Raw genomic sequence first — 14,956 nt, forward strand, 5'->3', positions numbered from 1 at the left:
ATACACATACACACACACACGAGCTGGACATTTAATCTCATGAATATCGCCGAGTGCTTTTCTTGGCCCCATGCTTCATGTCACAGGCTTCATAGTAGCTGTCCGTGGTACCTGTGTGTGGCCCAGTGAAACCTACTGAGGCCTACGGTTTCAGTGTGTGGTTTTGTGGTACCTGTCCATGATCCCGAGACTCCTGTTTGGCCCAGTGGTATCTGTGTAACCCTGTGGTTCGTGTGTGTGTGGGCTCGTGGTACCTGTGTGACTCCTGTAGTACATTTATAACTCTGTGGTACCTGTGTGGCCCTGTAGCACATGTGTCACCTAAGTGACTCCTGTAGTACAAGTATAACTCTGTGGCACCTGTGTGGCCCTGTAGCACCTGTGTCACCTAAGTGACTCCTGTAGTACAAGTATAACTCTGTGGCACCTGTGTGGCCCTGTAGCACCTGTGTCACCTAAGTGACTCCTGTAGTACAAGTATAACTCTGTGGTACGTGTGTGGGCCCGTGGCACTTGTATGAACTTGTGGTATCTATGTGACTCCTGTAGTACAAGTATAACTCTGTGTGGTACTTGTGTGGACACGTGTCCCAGTGTGGCCCTGTGGTACGTGTATGGTCCCGGGGCACCTGTGTGGCCCCGTGGCACCTGTGTGGAGCCCTGTGGTACCTGTGTGCATGTAGGAGCCGAAGGTGAAGGAGCAGTTCTGAACGTCGAACGGAAAGTTGAATATTCCGAGGTTACAGGAGCTGACGACACGCAACATTCGATCGTAGCGCACGCGTCCTGTGTGATTGACATACACGTAGGGCGTGCGCTGAGACTTATCCTCATCTATACTGCGGGGAGACATAGAGCAATACCAAGTATGACTACACAGAGTCTAAAATGTCTTCTGCACAGATAGCAGAGACTCGCCGTCATATTCGTGGGATACTCCAGTAATTGGAGGTGCAGCCAAATATAAGTAGGTATATCAATATTACGTGGTTTTATTTCTATACATATATACAGTATATACCAGGGGTGGGCAACTGCAGTCCTCAAGGGCCACAAACATGTCAGGTTTTCAGGATATCTCTGCTTCAGCACGTGGTGCAGTCGAAGACTGAGCCACTGATTGAGCCACCTGTGCTGAAGCAGGGAGATCCATGAAACCTGGTCTGTTGGTAGGCCTTGAGGACTGAGTTTGAGACCCCTGATATACACAGACACACAAGTATATATTTCCTGGTCCCTGGCTGGCCCGGGGGGGGTGGGGGGTGGGGGGAGGGGGTAGTAGTTAAACGGGTGCTGGTGAGAGCACATCCAGGCACAGTCAGTGTGAGGGAATCCCCTCCTCCACCTGCCCCGGGGCGCCCCCTGCATATCAGCGGTAGAAGTGTGATGGTACTAGGTGCTGAGTATCACTGCTTTTTTTTTATTTACTTGTTCCATTTTTCTTCTTAAATAAAAAATAAATGCATTTTTGAAAAACTGTTCCCCTTTCTGTTTTTATAAATATCCCCTACATACATGCAACATGTACACCACACACGTGTAATAGGCATGTACATGATCTGTAAGCCCGTGACGTTGAACAGGACGAGCCTCACGTACAACTCATAGAGGATAATGTCCGGTGTCCAGATATTCTCCACGGGCAGCGAGATCCTCTCCACAGCTCCGCACTCCGCCGGGTGCCACGTCAGGAACTCGTGCTGCCAAAACTGAGAGCCCACGCGTCACATTAACCCCTCCTGTGCTGGGAAGGACTTCTACATAGAGTGTCAGCTCTTAGGGCCAGGGCCTCCTTTAGCCTTCTGTTGTCATTTACCTGTCACACTTATTCCCATTGTTTGTAATGTACATTATTCACCTCCTATTGTAATGTTATAAAGCGCTGTGTATATGCTTAGTGCTGTATAACAGACAGACAGACAGACATGCATACATACATACATACATACAGACAGAGATACAGACAGACATACATACATACATACAGACAGAGATACAGACAGACATACATACATACATACAGACAGAGATACAGACATGCATACATACATACAGACATGCATACAGGCATACATACATACAGACATGCATACATACAGACATGCATACATACATACAGACATGCAGACATACATACATACAGACAGACAGACATGCATACATACAGACATACATACATACAGACATGCATACATAAATACAGACATACAGAGATACAGACATGCATACAGACATGCATACATACAGACAGACATGCATACATACATACATACATACATACAGACATACATACATACATACAGACAGATACAGACATGCATACATACATACAGACAGAGATAGACATGCATACATACATACATACAGACATGCATACATACATACATACAGACATGCATAGATACATACAGACTGACATACTGACATACAGACATGCATACATACAGACAGAGATACAGACATGCATACATAAATACATACAGACAGACAGACAGACATGCATAGATACATACAGACAGACATACAGACATGCATACATACATACATACAGAGATACAGACATGCATACATACATACAGAGATAGACATGCATACATACATACATACAGACATGCATAGATACATACAGACAGACATACAGACATGCATATATACATACATACAGACAGAGATACAGACATACAGACATGCATACATACATACAGACAGAGATACAGACATGCATACATACAGACATACATATAGACCAGAGATACATACAAACAAACAGACAGACAGACAGACAGACATACATACAGACAGACAGACACATACATGTGCCGTGTGTAGGAGGAGCAGCAGGAGGGGTGCAGCCTGGGATTTCTCTGCATAACTAATCAGACACTGAGGTCAGGTACAGTAAGAGTAAGGGATCATGGAGTAAGGGATCATTAAAGCGAGGCAGAATACAGACTAAACGGACACAACCCCCTCAGGGCCAAATGAGCCTGCCAGACACTGCGAGGGGTTAAACGGGTGCACTTTTCTGAACACACACCAAACACGCATTCATTCTGACAGATTCTCATTAGAAATAGTCATTTAATTGTAGGAATAGTACGAGAGGAAGAGACTGAGAATGTAATGTGGTCAAGGTCGGGAAACCCAGGAAGCAGAGAACGATGCACAGGAGTGTGTGAGAACGATGCACGGGAGTGTGTGAGAACGATGCACGGGAGTGTGTGAGAACGATGCACGGGAGTGTGTGAGAACGATGCACGGGAGTGTGTGAGAGCGATGCACGGGAGTGTGTGAGAGCGATGCACGGGAGTGTGTGAGACCGATGCACGGGAGTGTGTGAGACCGATGCACAGGAGTGTGTGAGAACGATGCACGGGAGTGTGTGAGAACGATGCACGGGAGTGTGTGAGAACGATGCACGGGAGTGTGTGAGACCGATGCGCGGGAATGTGTGAGAACGATGCGCGGGAGTGTGTGAGAACGACGCGCGGGAGTGTGTGAGAACGACGCGCGGGAGTGTGTGAGAACGACGCGCGGGAGTGTGTGAGAGCGATGCGCGGGAGTGTGTGAGAGCGATGCGCGGGAGTGTGTGAGACCGATGCATGGGAGTGTGTGAGAGCGATGCACGGGAGTGTGTGAGAGCGATGCACGGGAGTGTGTGAGACCGATGCACGGGAGTGTGTGAGACCGATGCACGGGAGTGTGTGAGAGCGATGCACGGGAGTGTGTGAGAGCGATGCGCGGGAGTGTGTGAGAACGATGCACGGGAATGTGTGAGAACGATGCACGGGAGTGTGTGAGAGCGATGCACGGGAGTGTGTGAGAGCGATGCACGGGAGTGTGTGAGAGCGATGCACGGGAGTGTGTGAGAACGATGCGCGGGAGTGTGAGAACGATGCACAGGAGTGTGTGAGAACAATGCGCGGGAATGTGTGAGACCGATGCACGGGAGGGAGTGTGTGAGAACGATGCACGGGAGTGTGTGAGAACGATGCACGGGAGTGTGTGAGAGCGATGCACGGGAGTGTGTGAGAACGATGCACGGGAGTGTGTGAGACCGATGCGCGGGAGTGTGTGAGAACGATGCACGTGAGTGTGTGAGAACGATGCACGGGAGTGTGTGAGACCGATGCGCGGGAATGTGTGAGAACGATGCGCGGGAGTGTGTGAGAACGACGCGCGGGAGTGTGTGAGAACGATGCACGGGAGTGTGTGAGAACGATGCACGGGAGTGTGTGAGAACGATGCACAGGAGTGTGTGAGAACGACGCACAGAAGTGTGTGAGAACGATGCACAGAAGTGTGTGAGAACGATGCGCGGGAGTGTGTGAGAGCGATGCACGGGAGTGTGTGAGACCGATGCACGGGAGTGTGTGAGATGCACAGGAGTGTGTGAGATGCACAGGAGTGTGAAAGAATGATGCGGAGTGTGAGAGATGCACAGGAGTGTGTGAGAGCGATGCACGGGAGTGTGTGAGATGCACAGGAGTGTGTGAGATGCACAGGAGTGTGAAAGAATGATGCAGAGTGTGAGAGATGCACAGAAGTGTGTGAGAACGACGCACAGGAGTGTGTGAGACCGACGCACGGGAGCGTGTGAGAACGATGCACGGGAGTGTGTGAGAACGATGCACGGGAGTGTGTGAGAACGATGCACAGGAGTGTGTGAGAACGATGCACAGGAGTGTGTGAGAACGATGCACAGGAGTGAGAGATGCACAGGAGTGAGAGATGCACAGGAGTGTGTGAGAACGATGCACAGGAGTGTGTGAGAACGATGCACAGGAGTGTGTGAGAACGATGCACAGGAGTGAGAGATGCACAGGAGTGAGAGATGCACAGGAGTGAGAGATGCAGTAACACAGACTCACTATGCGAAGCCAAAGGAACGTTGTGAGAATCTGACTCTTCTCGTTCTAAAGACAGAAGGAAAAGTTATAAATACATGTTATTTCTTCGCATCTCTAGTGAGAGGGATTCACACACGCGGGGGGGGGGGGGACTGTTACAGAGTAGGTGAGGTTAAAAAAAGACATCAAGTTCAACCTATGCTAAATTTAGACGACAGATACTTTATCCTATATCCGTACATACAGTATATTGATCCAGAGGAAGGCAAACAATAATCCCCAGTGAAATATCCTCTAATGATATCTCATAAAGGGAAAAAATAAAAATTGGCAATCGGATTACTCCCTGGATTAACATTCTTCCCACGTTTACTTATTTGGTATATCCCTGTATACCTTTCCTTTCTAAAAAGATGTCCAACCTTTTTTTTTTTTTTAAACATCCATTGAATCTGCCATCACAGTCTCCATGGGTAATGAATTCCACATTGTAACTGCCCTTACTGTAAGGAACCCTTTCCTTTGTTGTTGCTGAAATCTCCTTTCCTCCAACCGTAATGGATGACCCTGTGTGGTTTGTACTGCCCATTGGGATGAATAGTTATCTTGAAAGCAACTTGTATTGTCCCCGAATATATTTGTATATAGCTATATCCCCTCTTAGACGCTTCTTTTTTTAATGTAAACACATCTAATTTAGTTAGCCTGTATCCCTCAACCAGTTTTTAATCCAGGGACAAATATTTTTACCGATACCAATTTGCTTTATTTTGTACACTAACCTCTTGTGTGGAACCGTATCAAAAGCCTTGGCAAAATCTAAGTACACCACATAAGCTGCATTACCCTCTAAATTCCTACTTAACTTCCCAAAGAAACTAGTAAGGTTAGTTTGGAATTACCTATCCCTCATAAATCCATGCGGACTATTACTAATAATTGTGTTATTCATTAGGTATTCCTAAATATTATCACTTAACCTGGAAGTAGCTTCCCCAACTATTGATGTTAGGCTTACAGGCCTGTAATTCCATGGTTGTGATCTAGCTCCCTTTTTAAATCTGGGTACCACATCTGCTTTACTGAGCATATATGCTCAGTAAATGGTGTCCTTGAATATTAAACATACCAGACTGACTATGACTGAACTTGGCACTTTAATAACCCTTGGGTGCAGCGGGCCAGGCGCTTTATTTACCTTCCTTTCATAAAAACGCCATTACACTTTTTCCTGTGTTAACCAAGTGTTAAGTTTGAGGTTGTGGCGTCCTCTTATTGTAATATTCTCCTTGGTATATACAGAGGCAAATAATTTGTATACCTCTACTTTCTCCCTATCCCCAATAACTTTGTCAGTGGTGCCAACGTGTACCAAGACACACCAGGTCACCCCCCCCCCCAATAATATATCTACCCGATCCGCAATCAATCTATTGGGACTGGCCTGCCTCGTCCCCCTGCTAGCTGTTACCCAGCTACCGACCTCTTCCTGGCCCTCACTGACCGCTCCACTCTGCACCACCGGTCCCAGCCAGGACCTGCTCAGTGAGCGGTAAGATCCTTGTCCCTCAATGTTGCAAGTTGTCTTGTCAGATCAGAAATCTGAGACTCCATTGAGGTGTACACCCGGGAATGGAAGCTCCCTGTGCACAAAATATACACTGAGGGGTATTCTCAATCCTGAGAACCACGGGGGTGGGGACGGACATGACAGCGACCTCTCAATATCCCAGGGGCAAGTATTGTTTCAGAATTACACACTAAGAAAGCCCTTCACCCTGAAAGTGTAGTGGGTGCACGGAGCAGATGTCTGGCAGAGGGGGAGAAATCTAAATACAATCTTGGGTCTGACAGGAGAATGTAGTTCTCACCACTCCCATCACCGCGTAGATGGTGAACGAGATGTTCACGCTGGTCGGGCGGCTGTAATTCAGCGTCGGACGGAACGGCTTTTTGGCGAAGACCTCCTGCAGGGACTCGAATGAGGGTCCGTCGTCGGAGCCCGTACACAGCAATTCAGAGCCCCCTGCGGGGACTGTCACAGCGGGAAAGGAAGAGTTTGTAAACCCGTAACCCCTTCACTACTGCACAGAAATGCACCAGAATACGAGCTGCGGAAGGCATTGGTTTGCACTGGCAGTGAAGGGGTTAATCTCTTGCATATGACGCAGCCACTTCAAACAGTGCACGCGTCCTTTACAAAGTGTCACCGGGTGTCTGGGGATGGACATTGGGAAGGGTACAGGGGGCCGCAGGACACAGATGCTGGTGCTAAGTCGTGTCACATCGCTGGTGTGTCATGTCATGCCCATGTCATGTGTCACATGTCTGGCGTGTCATGTAATTCCCATGTCATGTGTCACATCACTGGCGTGTCATGTCATTCCCATGTCGTGTCACATCGCTGGTTTGTCATGTCATTCCCATGTCATGTATCACATCGCTGGTATGTCATGTCATTCCCATGTCATGTGTCACATCACTGGAGTGTCATGTCATTCCCATGTCATGTGTCACATCGCTGGTATGTCATGTAATTCCCATGTCATGTCACATCACTGGCGTTTCATGTCATTCCCATGTCGTGTCATGTCATTCCCATGTCATGTGTCACATCGCGGATATGTCATGTAATTCCCATGTCATGTGTCACATCGCTGGTATGTCATGTAATTCCCATGTCATGTGTCACATCGCTGCTATGTCATGTAATTCCCATGTCATGTGTCACATCGCTGGTATGTCATGTAATTCCCATGTCATGTGTCATGTAATTTCCATGTCATGTGTCACATCGCTGGTGTCCCATCATTCCCATGTCATGTGTCACATCGCTGGTATGTCATGTAATTTCCATGTCATGTGTCACATCGCTGGTATGTCATGTAATTCCCATGTCATGTGTCACATCGCTGGTATGTCATGTAATTCCCATGTCGTGTGTCACATCGCTGGTATGTCATGTAATTCCCATGTCATTTGTCACATCGCTGGTATGTCATGTAATTCCCATGTCATTTGTCACATCGCTGGTATGCCATGTAATTCCCATGTCATGTGTCACATCGCTGGTATGTCATGTAATTCCCATGTCATGTGTCACATCGCTGGTATGTCATGTAATTCCCATGTCATGTGTCACATCGCTGGTATGCCATGTAATTCCCATGTCATGTGTCACATCGCTGGTATGTCATGTAATTCCCATGTCATGTGTCACATCGCTGGTATGTCATGTAATTCCCATGTCATTTGTCACATCGCTGGTATGTCATGTAATTCCCATGTCATTTGTCACATCGCTGGTATGCCATGTAATTCCCATGTCATGTGTCACATCGCTGGTATGTCATGTAATTCCCATGTCATGTGTCACATCGCTGGTATGTCATGTAATTCCCATGTCATTTGTCACATCGCTGGTATGCCATGTAATTCCCATGTCATGTGTCACATCGCTGGTGTGTCACATCATTTTCATGTCATGTGTCCCGTGGAGCATCACAAGAAAGCAAGTGTGTCTTACCGGAAACAAAAGCTCCCCAAATGATCACACAGAGCAGGAGAGCTCCCGGGGTAACAGCCACGAATCCTCCCATCAGGGTCAGTCTGTGTCTGGGGCGTCTCTGGGTCTCTGTCCCTCAACTTTCTGCCTTTCCTGTCTGTGTCTCTTTCTCCCAGAGTCTCTGTCTGTCTCGTTCTCCCAGTCTCTCTGTCTGTCTCGTTCTCCCAGAGTCTCTCTATCTGTCTCTTTCTCCCAAGGTCTCTCTATCTGTCTCGTTCTACCAGAGTGTCTCTGTCTGTCTCGTTCTCCAAGAGTCTCTCTATCTGTCTCTTTCTCCCAGAGTCTCTGTGTCTCTTTCTCCCAGGGTCTCTCTGTGTCCCGTTCTCCCAGAGTCTCTCTGTCTGTCTCTTTCTCCCAGAGTCTCTCTGTCTGTCTTGTTCTTACAGAGTCTATCTGTGTCTCTTTCTCTCAGAGTCTGTCTGTCACAGTCTCTCTCTCCCAGGGTCTCTCTGTTTGTCTGTCTGCCAGAATCTCTATGTCTCTTTCTCTCAGAGTCTGTATGTCACCGTCTCTCTCTCCCAGGGTCTCTGTCTGCCAGAGTCTCTCTATATCTCTTTCTCCCAGAGTCTCTCTATGTCTCTTTCTCCCAGAGTCTCTCTATGTCTCTTTCTCCCAGAGTCTCTCTATGTCTCGTTCTCCCAGAGTCTATCTGCGTCTTTATCTCAGAGTCTGTCTGTCACAGTCTCTCTCTCCCAGGGTCTCTCTGTCTGTCTGTCTGCCAGAGTCTCGCTATATCTCTTTCTCCCAGAGTCTCTCTGTCTGTCTCGTTCTGCCAGTCTTTTTGTATCTCTCTTTCTCCCAGAGTCTCTCTCTTTCTCCCAGAGTCTCTCTGTCTGTCTCGTTCTCCCAGAGTCTTTTTGTATGTCTCGTTCTCCCAGAGTCTATCTGCGTCTTTATCTCAGAGTCTGTCTGTCACAGTCTCTCTCTCCCAGGGTCTCACTGTCTGTCTGTCTGCCAGAATCTCTATGTCTCTTTCTCCCAGTCTCTCTATGTCTCTTTCTCCTACAGTCTTCCTATCTGTCTTTCTGTTAATGATCCAATTTACTGTCTCGCATTCTGTATCTCAGCCCCTGTATGTATTCCCTGGATCTCTCTACTTGTGGTGTCTCGATGTTATACACACACCACTGCCTTCTCTCTCTCTCTCTCTCTCTCTATGTATCCATCTATTGTCCTCCTGTCCCATACTATACTGCTACCTCTCTGTCTCTTTCTCACTGCCTATGTACATATATGTACTACTAATATATATATATATATATATATATATATCTGCTGACCCAAAGTGTGACCCTCCCACACCTCACACCTGTGAGCTCCTTTCCCCTGGGACAGCTCCAGGTAATGTGTCACTTAATGCTCTCAGGACCCATTACCAGTGAGAGAAAAGGGGCCACTTCCATTTGCACGCGTTATGTTTAATTAACCCCGTCAGCCCTACACGCGCAGGACTGTCGCATCGCTGCCATTTTAGCGCCGGACGATGTATTTCGGTACTTTCCGAAGTCAGGATGTTCTGGGGCCACGTTAGGGAGAGAACGATTACACAAAAACGGAATCATCGGCAAACATATCATTCAAATGTGAAACGTTACAAAGTTACCTTACAGCGGGGGTCTCAGATTCCGCCCGCAAGCGTCACCAACAGGACAGCTTTTATGGATATCCCTGCTTCAGCACAGGTGGCTCAATCACTGGATCAGTTGAAGACTGCACCACCTGTGCTGAAGCATGGATATCCATAAAACCTGGCCTGTTGGTGGCCCTTGAGGACTGAATGTGAGACTCCTGGCTTGATGGCGGTGCCGGAGCACCGAGCCTCGCGCTTACAGAGGCCCTGCGCGCTTCACCACAACAGTTAAACTGATTACCGGGGAGGGCGCGGGGGGCCGCTGTAAGCGCCTCTGACCTTCCATCTTGGCTTCCTCTCTCCGGTATCTCATCTCCGCAACGTCACAGCGCCATGTTCCCATGACAACGTTGTTATATGACGCCGTGATGTCACTGAGATGAGATGTCGGAGCAGGTAAGTGGCCCTGATCTCTCCACCGGGCACCGAGCCACGCTTTATGTCACGCCGGCTCTGGTTACCTAGCAGCCAATTTACCTTTTGTTTCAACATTGCTCTAGATTGCAAGCTCCCAAGATCAGTGACCTCATTGCGTCCTTACCTGTGTGTCATTCAGTTTATGTAACTGTCACATCTCTGTACCCCCATTGTACCGCGCTGTGGAATATGCTGGCGCTTTACAAATAAACGATGATAATAATAATAATACTTTCTGTTCTACTGACATAATGTTGCAGAAATAAGGTGATATGCCCAGGTCCGCGTTTCCCGCGAGTTTGCGATGGATGCGCAGCCAGGGTGAGACGCAGAATATCGGCCACTTTCTCTGTTGTTGCATTTGTGCGAGTTGTAGATAAAAAAAATTTTTTGCATAAAAACAAGTCAGAGAAATCGGGCAGTTTCCACTGCAAAGTGTGAAATGTAGGAACCCTCTGGTCTCGTGTTATCACGGGACACGGGAAGTGTCAGCACTTGGCGTAATGCTCAGCCAAGCCACGTGTACAAGAGGAGCCACGTGTGCGAGCAGTGATCAGCTCCATCTTGTGGCAGAATGTGAGCGGTGCAGCTGCCCTGGAGATTTACTGGAACTCAGATACTCGGGGAGACCGAGAGAGCGAGCTCCATGCTGTCACCAAACCAGACACGCGATGAGCCTGGGATGCTGGAAACTTTAGCATAAATTGGATGTTCAACATATGTATCTCGCTAGCACAAATGGGTTAACCCTGGCATGGCCGCTAGAAGGTCCCACAATGCACTGCAGGTACCTCCGGCTGCAAATGGGTTAAAGGATAGAGGAAGTTAAAGGGGCCTTCCAGGGTCAATACAGCTGGACGTGCAAATACAGCTTAATCCCCCCAAGATTTGGGCCATCATCAGAATGACAAAGTGCGGCATGCGTTCGGTGGTCTACACATGGTGCCACCATTCCCCACGTGGCCCCTTAGTATCACAGCATAAACCGTCATGAAGGGCAGGTCCATGGTAAACCAGAGCATCCAGGATCAGCCCGATCCGCAGCCATTCCTCAGCCGTCTCCTGATGCTCGAAGGCCGCGACCAGGGTGAAACCGAGCGCGCTGGCGCTGGAGCACCGTGACGTCAGGCGCTCATGTTGCCCGGGCGATTCTTGGCCAGCTAGTTGCGCGCCTGGGGGGGCGTGCCCGTGACGTCACGTGAGCTGTTCACCCTCATTGACTGACCAGGGCAAGCGTGACAAAGACAAAAATATTTGTCTGTGCAAGCATTGCGCCTCCCCATGCTCACGGCTGCGCAGCGTGGACCCTACCATTTACTTTCATTGTTTTGATTGTGCATGCGAGCAATCACTCACGCTGGACGAGGCGTTACTCTCCATCAGCCGCTTCACGGACTGCAGGTCACTGCAGATGTTCCTCAGGAGGAGCTGGAGACCTCCCTCTCCCTGCCCAGGGTCCACGGGAGAAATCTGCAGATTTACGTTCTTTTCTGTGCAGGAAGAGAGCGGGCGGCGCGGGGGGAGTCAGGCAGACAGAGGCTGCATCCGTCCCGAGAGAGAAAAGGTGAAAACCAGCGCGGAGTCGGATAGGGCTCCCGCCCCGATCGCCACCTCTTCCCTGGAAAAGGATGTCAGCTGTGTGATCAAACTCGGCCGAATGCACGCAATTCTTAGGCTGCGTCCATAGTAGAATGTGCCAGCTTCTGCGTTCCTCGGCGCAGCACACGCTTACCTGCAGCAGGAGATATTTCCTGTCCTGCAGGCAGAGGCGACAGGGAGGCATGCTGGGGGCGGCCGTGACGTCACGAAGCTGGTTCGCCCTCATGGGGTGAACCGTTCACGTGACCCGGCGTCGTGCGGGAAATACAAACTTGTTTGTATCGCGATGCGCCGATCTCCCTGTAGCGCATGTGCACGCGCTAGCGCACAAACTATACGCATATGCATTGGCGTCCTAGTGTTTGTTTTGGCAAGAGCTACGTAGCTCGCGCCGTATTCTGCACTATGGACGCAGCCTTAGGTAAGACACCTGACATCCCAAAACTCTTCATGAGGACAGGAGTTGGTCACCCGTGATAAAGGACCCGCCCGTCCAGCAGGTACTCGCTGAATCACAGCCTCCCTACAAGCGGCCCGCACCATATCCTCTGCGATGAGCACTCAAGTCATGTACCTCCCCTAGATAGGACCCAAAACTATCAGGGGACGAAGTCTTAAGATATTATTGTGTTCCAAAAGTTTCTGTCAAGGTACAGCATGTGACCCTCCTACCTGGGAAGGGTTTTAGACGGCTGTGAATAAAGCATTTTTTCGGTTTATAAAAGTTACTGGCGCCCATCTTTATCCTATGCCTCCATCCACGCCCACCCTGCACCTACCCTGCACCCAGCACCCTGCTAAGGCCTGAGAGACTGAGCACTGCCACTGTGTGTAATGTGATGTGACCTCATTGAGAGCCGGGTGAGACCGCGATTACAGTGGCAGCGTGCGTACGCGCGATGGAGCACGTGATGTCACCTGCTATCTCGCTCGTTGGGAGAGACGGAGGGTTACTATTTGGTCTGAGGGAATCTACTTTCCGTCTTAAAAGATCCGGAGTGTTTTACACCCATGGCCATTTATATCTGACACCATGTGAGTTCTGGCACCACAGGATCTCCTAGCCTCACCTACCAGTTTTTGTTATATTGCAATGTATACATATTGTACTAAAGTACGTATTTCCTTTTTCTTTTGCATAACCATTGATTCTGCGCTCCCCATTGCCAAGAAGACTCACTGTACAAGAACCATGAGGATGTTCTTTTGGGGTTTTGAGCAGCATATTTGTTTTTTTTCTACCTGTATGCACTTTTTTATTCACTAGTCACTTATATATTGTGACTTCATCTTGTTGCTTTGTATTGTCACTTTTTTTTATTTCACTTACACTTTAAGAGCGCCCAGTTACATTCAAGCATATCTCCAAGTACTTTTTGGAGTGCACGATAATCCTATTTTTTCCGTGTCTATGTAGGTGTGTCCACCCCTCCTGCCCCCCCCCACCCCTCACCCCACACACATCACCACATGGTGACAGGACTAGTTCTGGACCTCCAGTTCTTCTCTCCACCACACTGCGAGACACAGTGACAAGTGATTTGGTTCCTTTCTCAGACCCTTAGAGGAGTCTCAGCTCCTGGTTTCTGCCACTCACAGCTTCAGAACGAAGACATCCGGGATCCACATCTCCCCGGATGGGACAGAGAAGTTCCGCACCCTAGCACACGCTGCGGGGTCCCACTCTGCAAACTCGTTAAACCACACCTGGGAATAAATACAGGCTTGTGGACGGACGTTCACAGAGGTACGCAATTAGGAGGCTTTATAATGTGAAATTATAATAAGGCTTTATTGTGCCTTTTCTTTTTTATCAGGAGAACATCAAAACAAGGGGGGGGACAAAGCTTCCGTTCACTTGGGAGTATTTCTAGTGAAAACACTATGCAATCAATTCACATCTCCCTAGTCAAGCATTTCTCCCCAGCCCCAAAACAGCATGCAATAAGCAGATATAAGCAGTCTCTTAAGAATAAAAGTCTTATCTGTTTGTAAGCTTCTCTGCTCTCCTGGAACCGCACCCATGCGAGTACAGAAAATATCAGCATCCAGGTTTTAGAAGTCTTATTTGGTCCTTGTGGTTTGGAGGGAAAATCTTTACTGTCCCTGCTTCAGCTCCCTTGTCTTCAGGGTTTGTCAGCATACAGGTTTAGAAGTTTTCCCTGTGTCTTGAAAGCAGCTCTGCTATCTTTTGGCAGAGCTCAAGACAAGTGTGTCTCCAAATTCAGCTCAGGTGTCAGCTAAAGAGTTCTCACTTCCTGTTTCAAAAGACAGGCTTTCTAAGCCATCTAATCAGGCAAGTGGTGTTTAGTAATTAACTACCAGAGGTTAACCATCACACTGCTGGATTAAAGGCACATTACTGAACAGGGATAAGTCCCCTGTTACAAGGCTCTTAATGTCCAGCAATGTCACCTGACCCAGAGCACTGCCATAGTGCAGACACAATGGGGTCACAAAGGTGAAACCCCTTCATGGGCTCAGGATGACACTGAATTACTATTACAGCCCTAAACTCATTCCAGGCTCAGGTCATTGTGAATAAGGTGGGCTCAGGTTACTCACCATCCGAAGCCACAGGAACGTGGTCAGCAGGTAGTCCTTCTCGTTCTGAGAGAAAAGAACTCAGTCATGACCCAAACTCTGACAAAAATCCAATTCCAAACTCTATAATATAACCTGTCCAGAACCAGAGGCTGGTTCTGCTCAAAAAAAATCTCTCCCACCCTCTGACAGGTGTCTCATGCCCAGGACAATGATGACTTCAGCTGCTGCCCTTGGTCTCCTGACATACTGCATTTCTCCCGCTGCCAGTCTGCGACTCCTGAGTCAGCGCTGTACTTATATGAGCAGCGGAGGTTCTTTCAGGACCCATCAGGGCAGTGCTTTGGGTTT

The 14,956-nt window shown here is 48.6% G+C and overlaps 1 protein-coding gene across 11 annotated transcripts in view; it reads right to left on the bottom strand.

Moving 5' to 3' along the window:
* Positions 1-14,956, bottom strand: part of LOC142466125 (5-hydroxytryptamine receptor 3A-like) — a 51,043-nt gene that overhangs the window by 14,936 nt on the left and 21,151 nt on the right. For 10 of the 11 annotated variants that reach the window (XM_075570901.1, XM_075570898.1, XM_075570899.1 and 7 more), the window contains 4 exons: positions 14,627-14,671; positions 13,659-13,768; positions 4,872-4,916; positions 670-839 (listed from right to left, as the gene is read on the bottom strand). In XM_075570901.1, coding sequence (XP_075427016.1) covers positions 670-839; positions 4,872-4,916; positions 13,659-13,768; positions 14,627-14,629 — 328 coding nt within the window. In that variant the 5' untranslated portion in view covers positions 14,630-14,671. Of the gene's footprint in view, positions 1-669; positions 840-1,599; positions 1,710-4,871; positions 4,917-6,721; positions 6,886-8,376; positions 9,498-13,658; positions 13,769-14,626; positions 14,672-14,956 lie in introns of those variants that run through there. The other variant, XM_075570891.1, reaches the window with a different exon arrangement.

The sequence above is a fragment of the Ascaphus truei genome, chromosome 14, assembly GCF_040206685.1.
Source record: "Ascaphus truei isolate aAscTru1 chromosome 14, aAscTru1.hap1, whole genome shotgun sequence".
In the NCBI taxonomy this organism is placed as follows: Eukaryota; Metazoa; Chordata; class Amphibia; order Anura; family Ascaphidae; genus Ascaphus; species Ascaphus truei.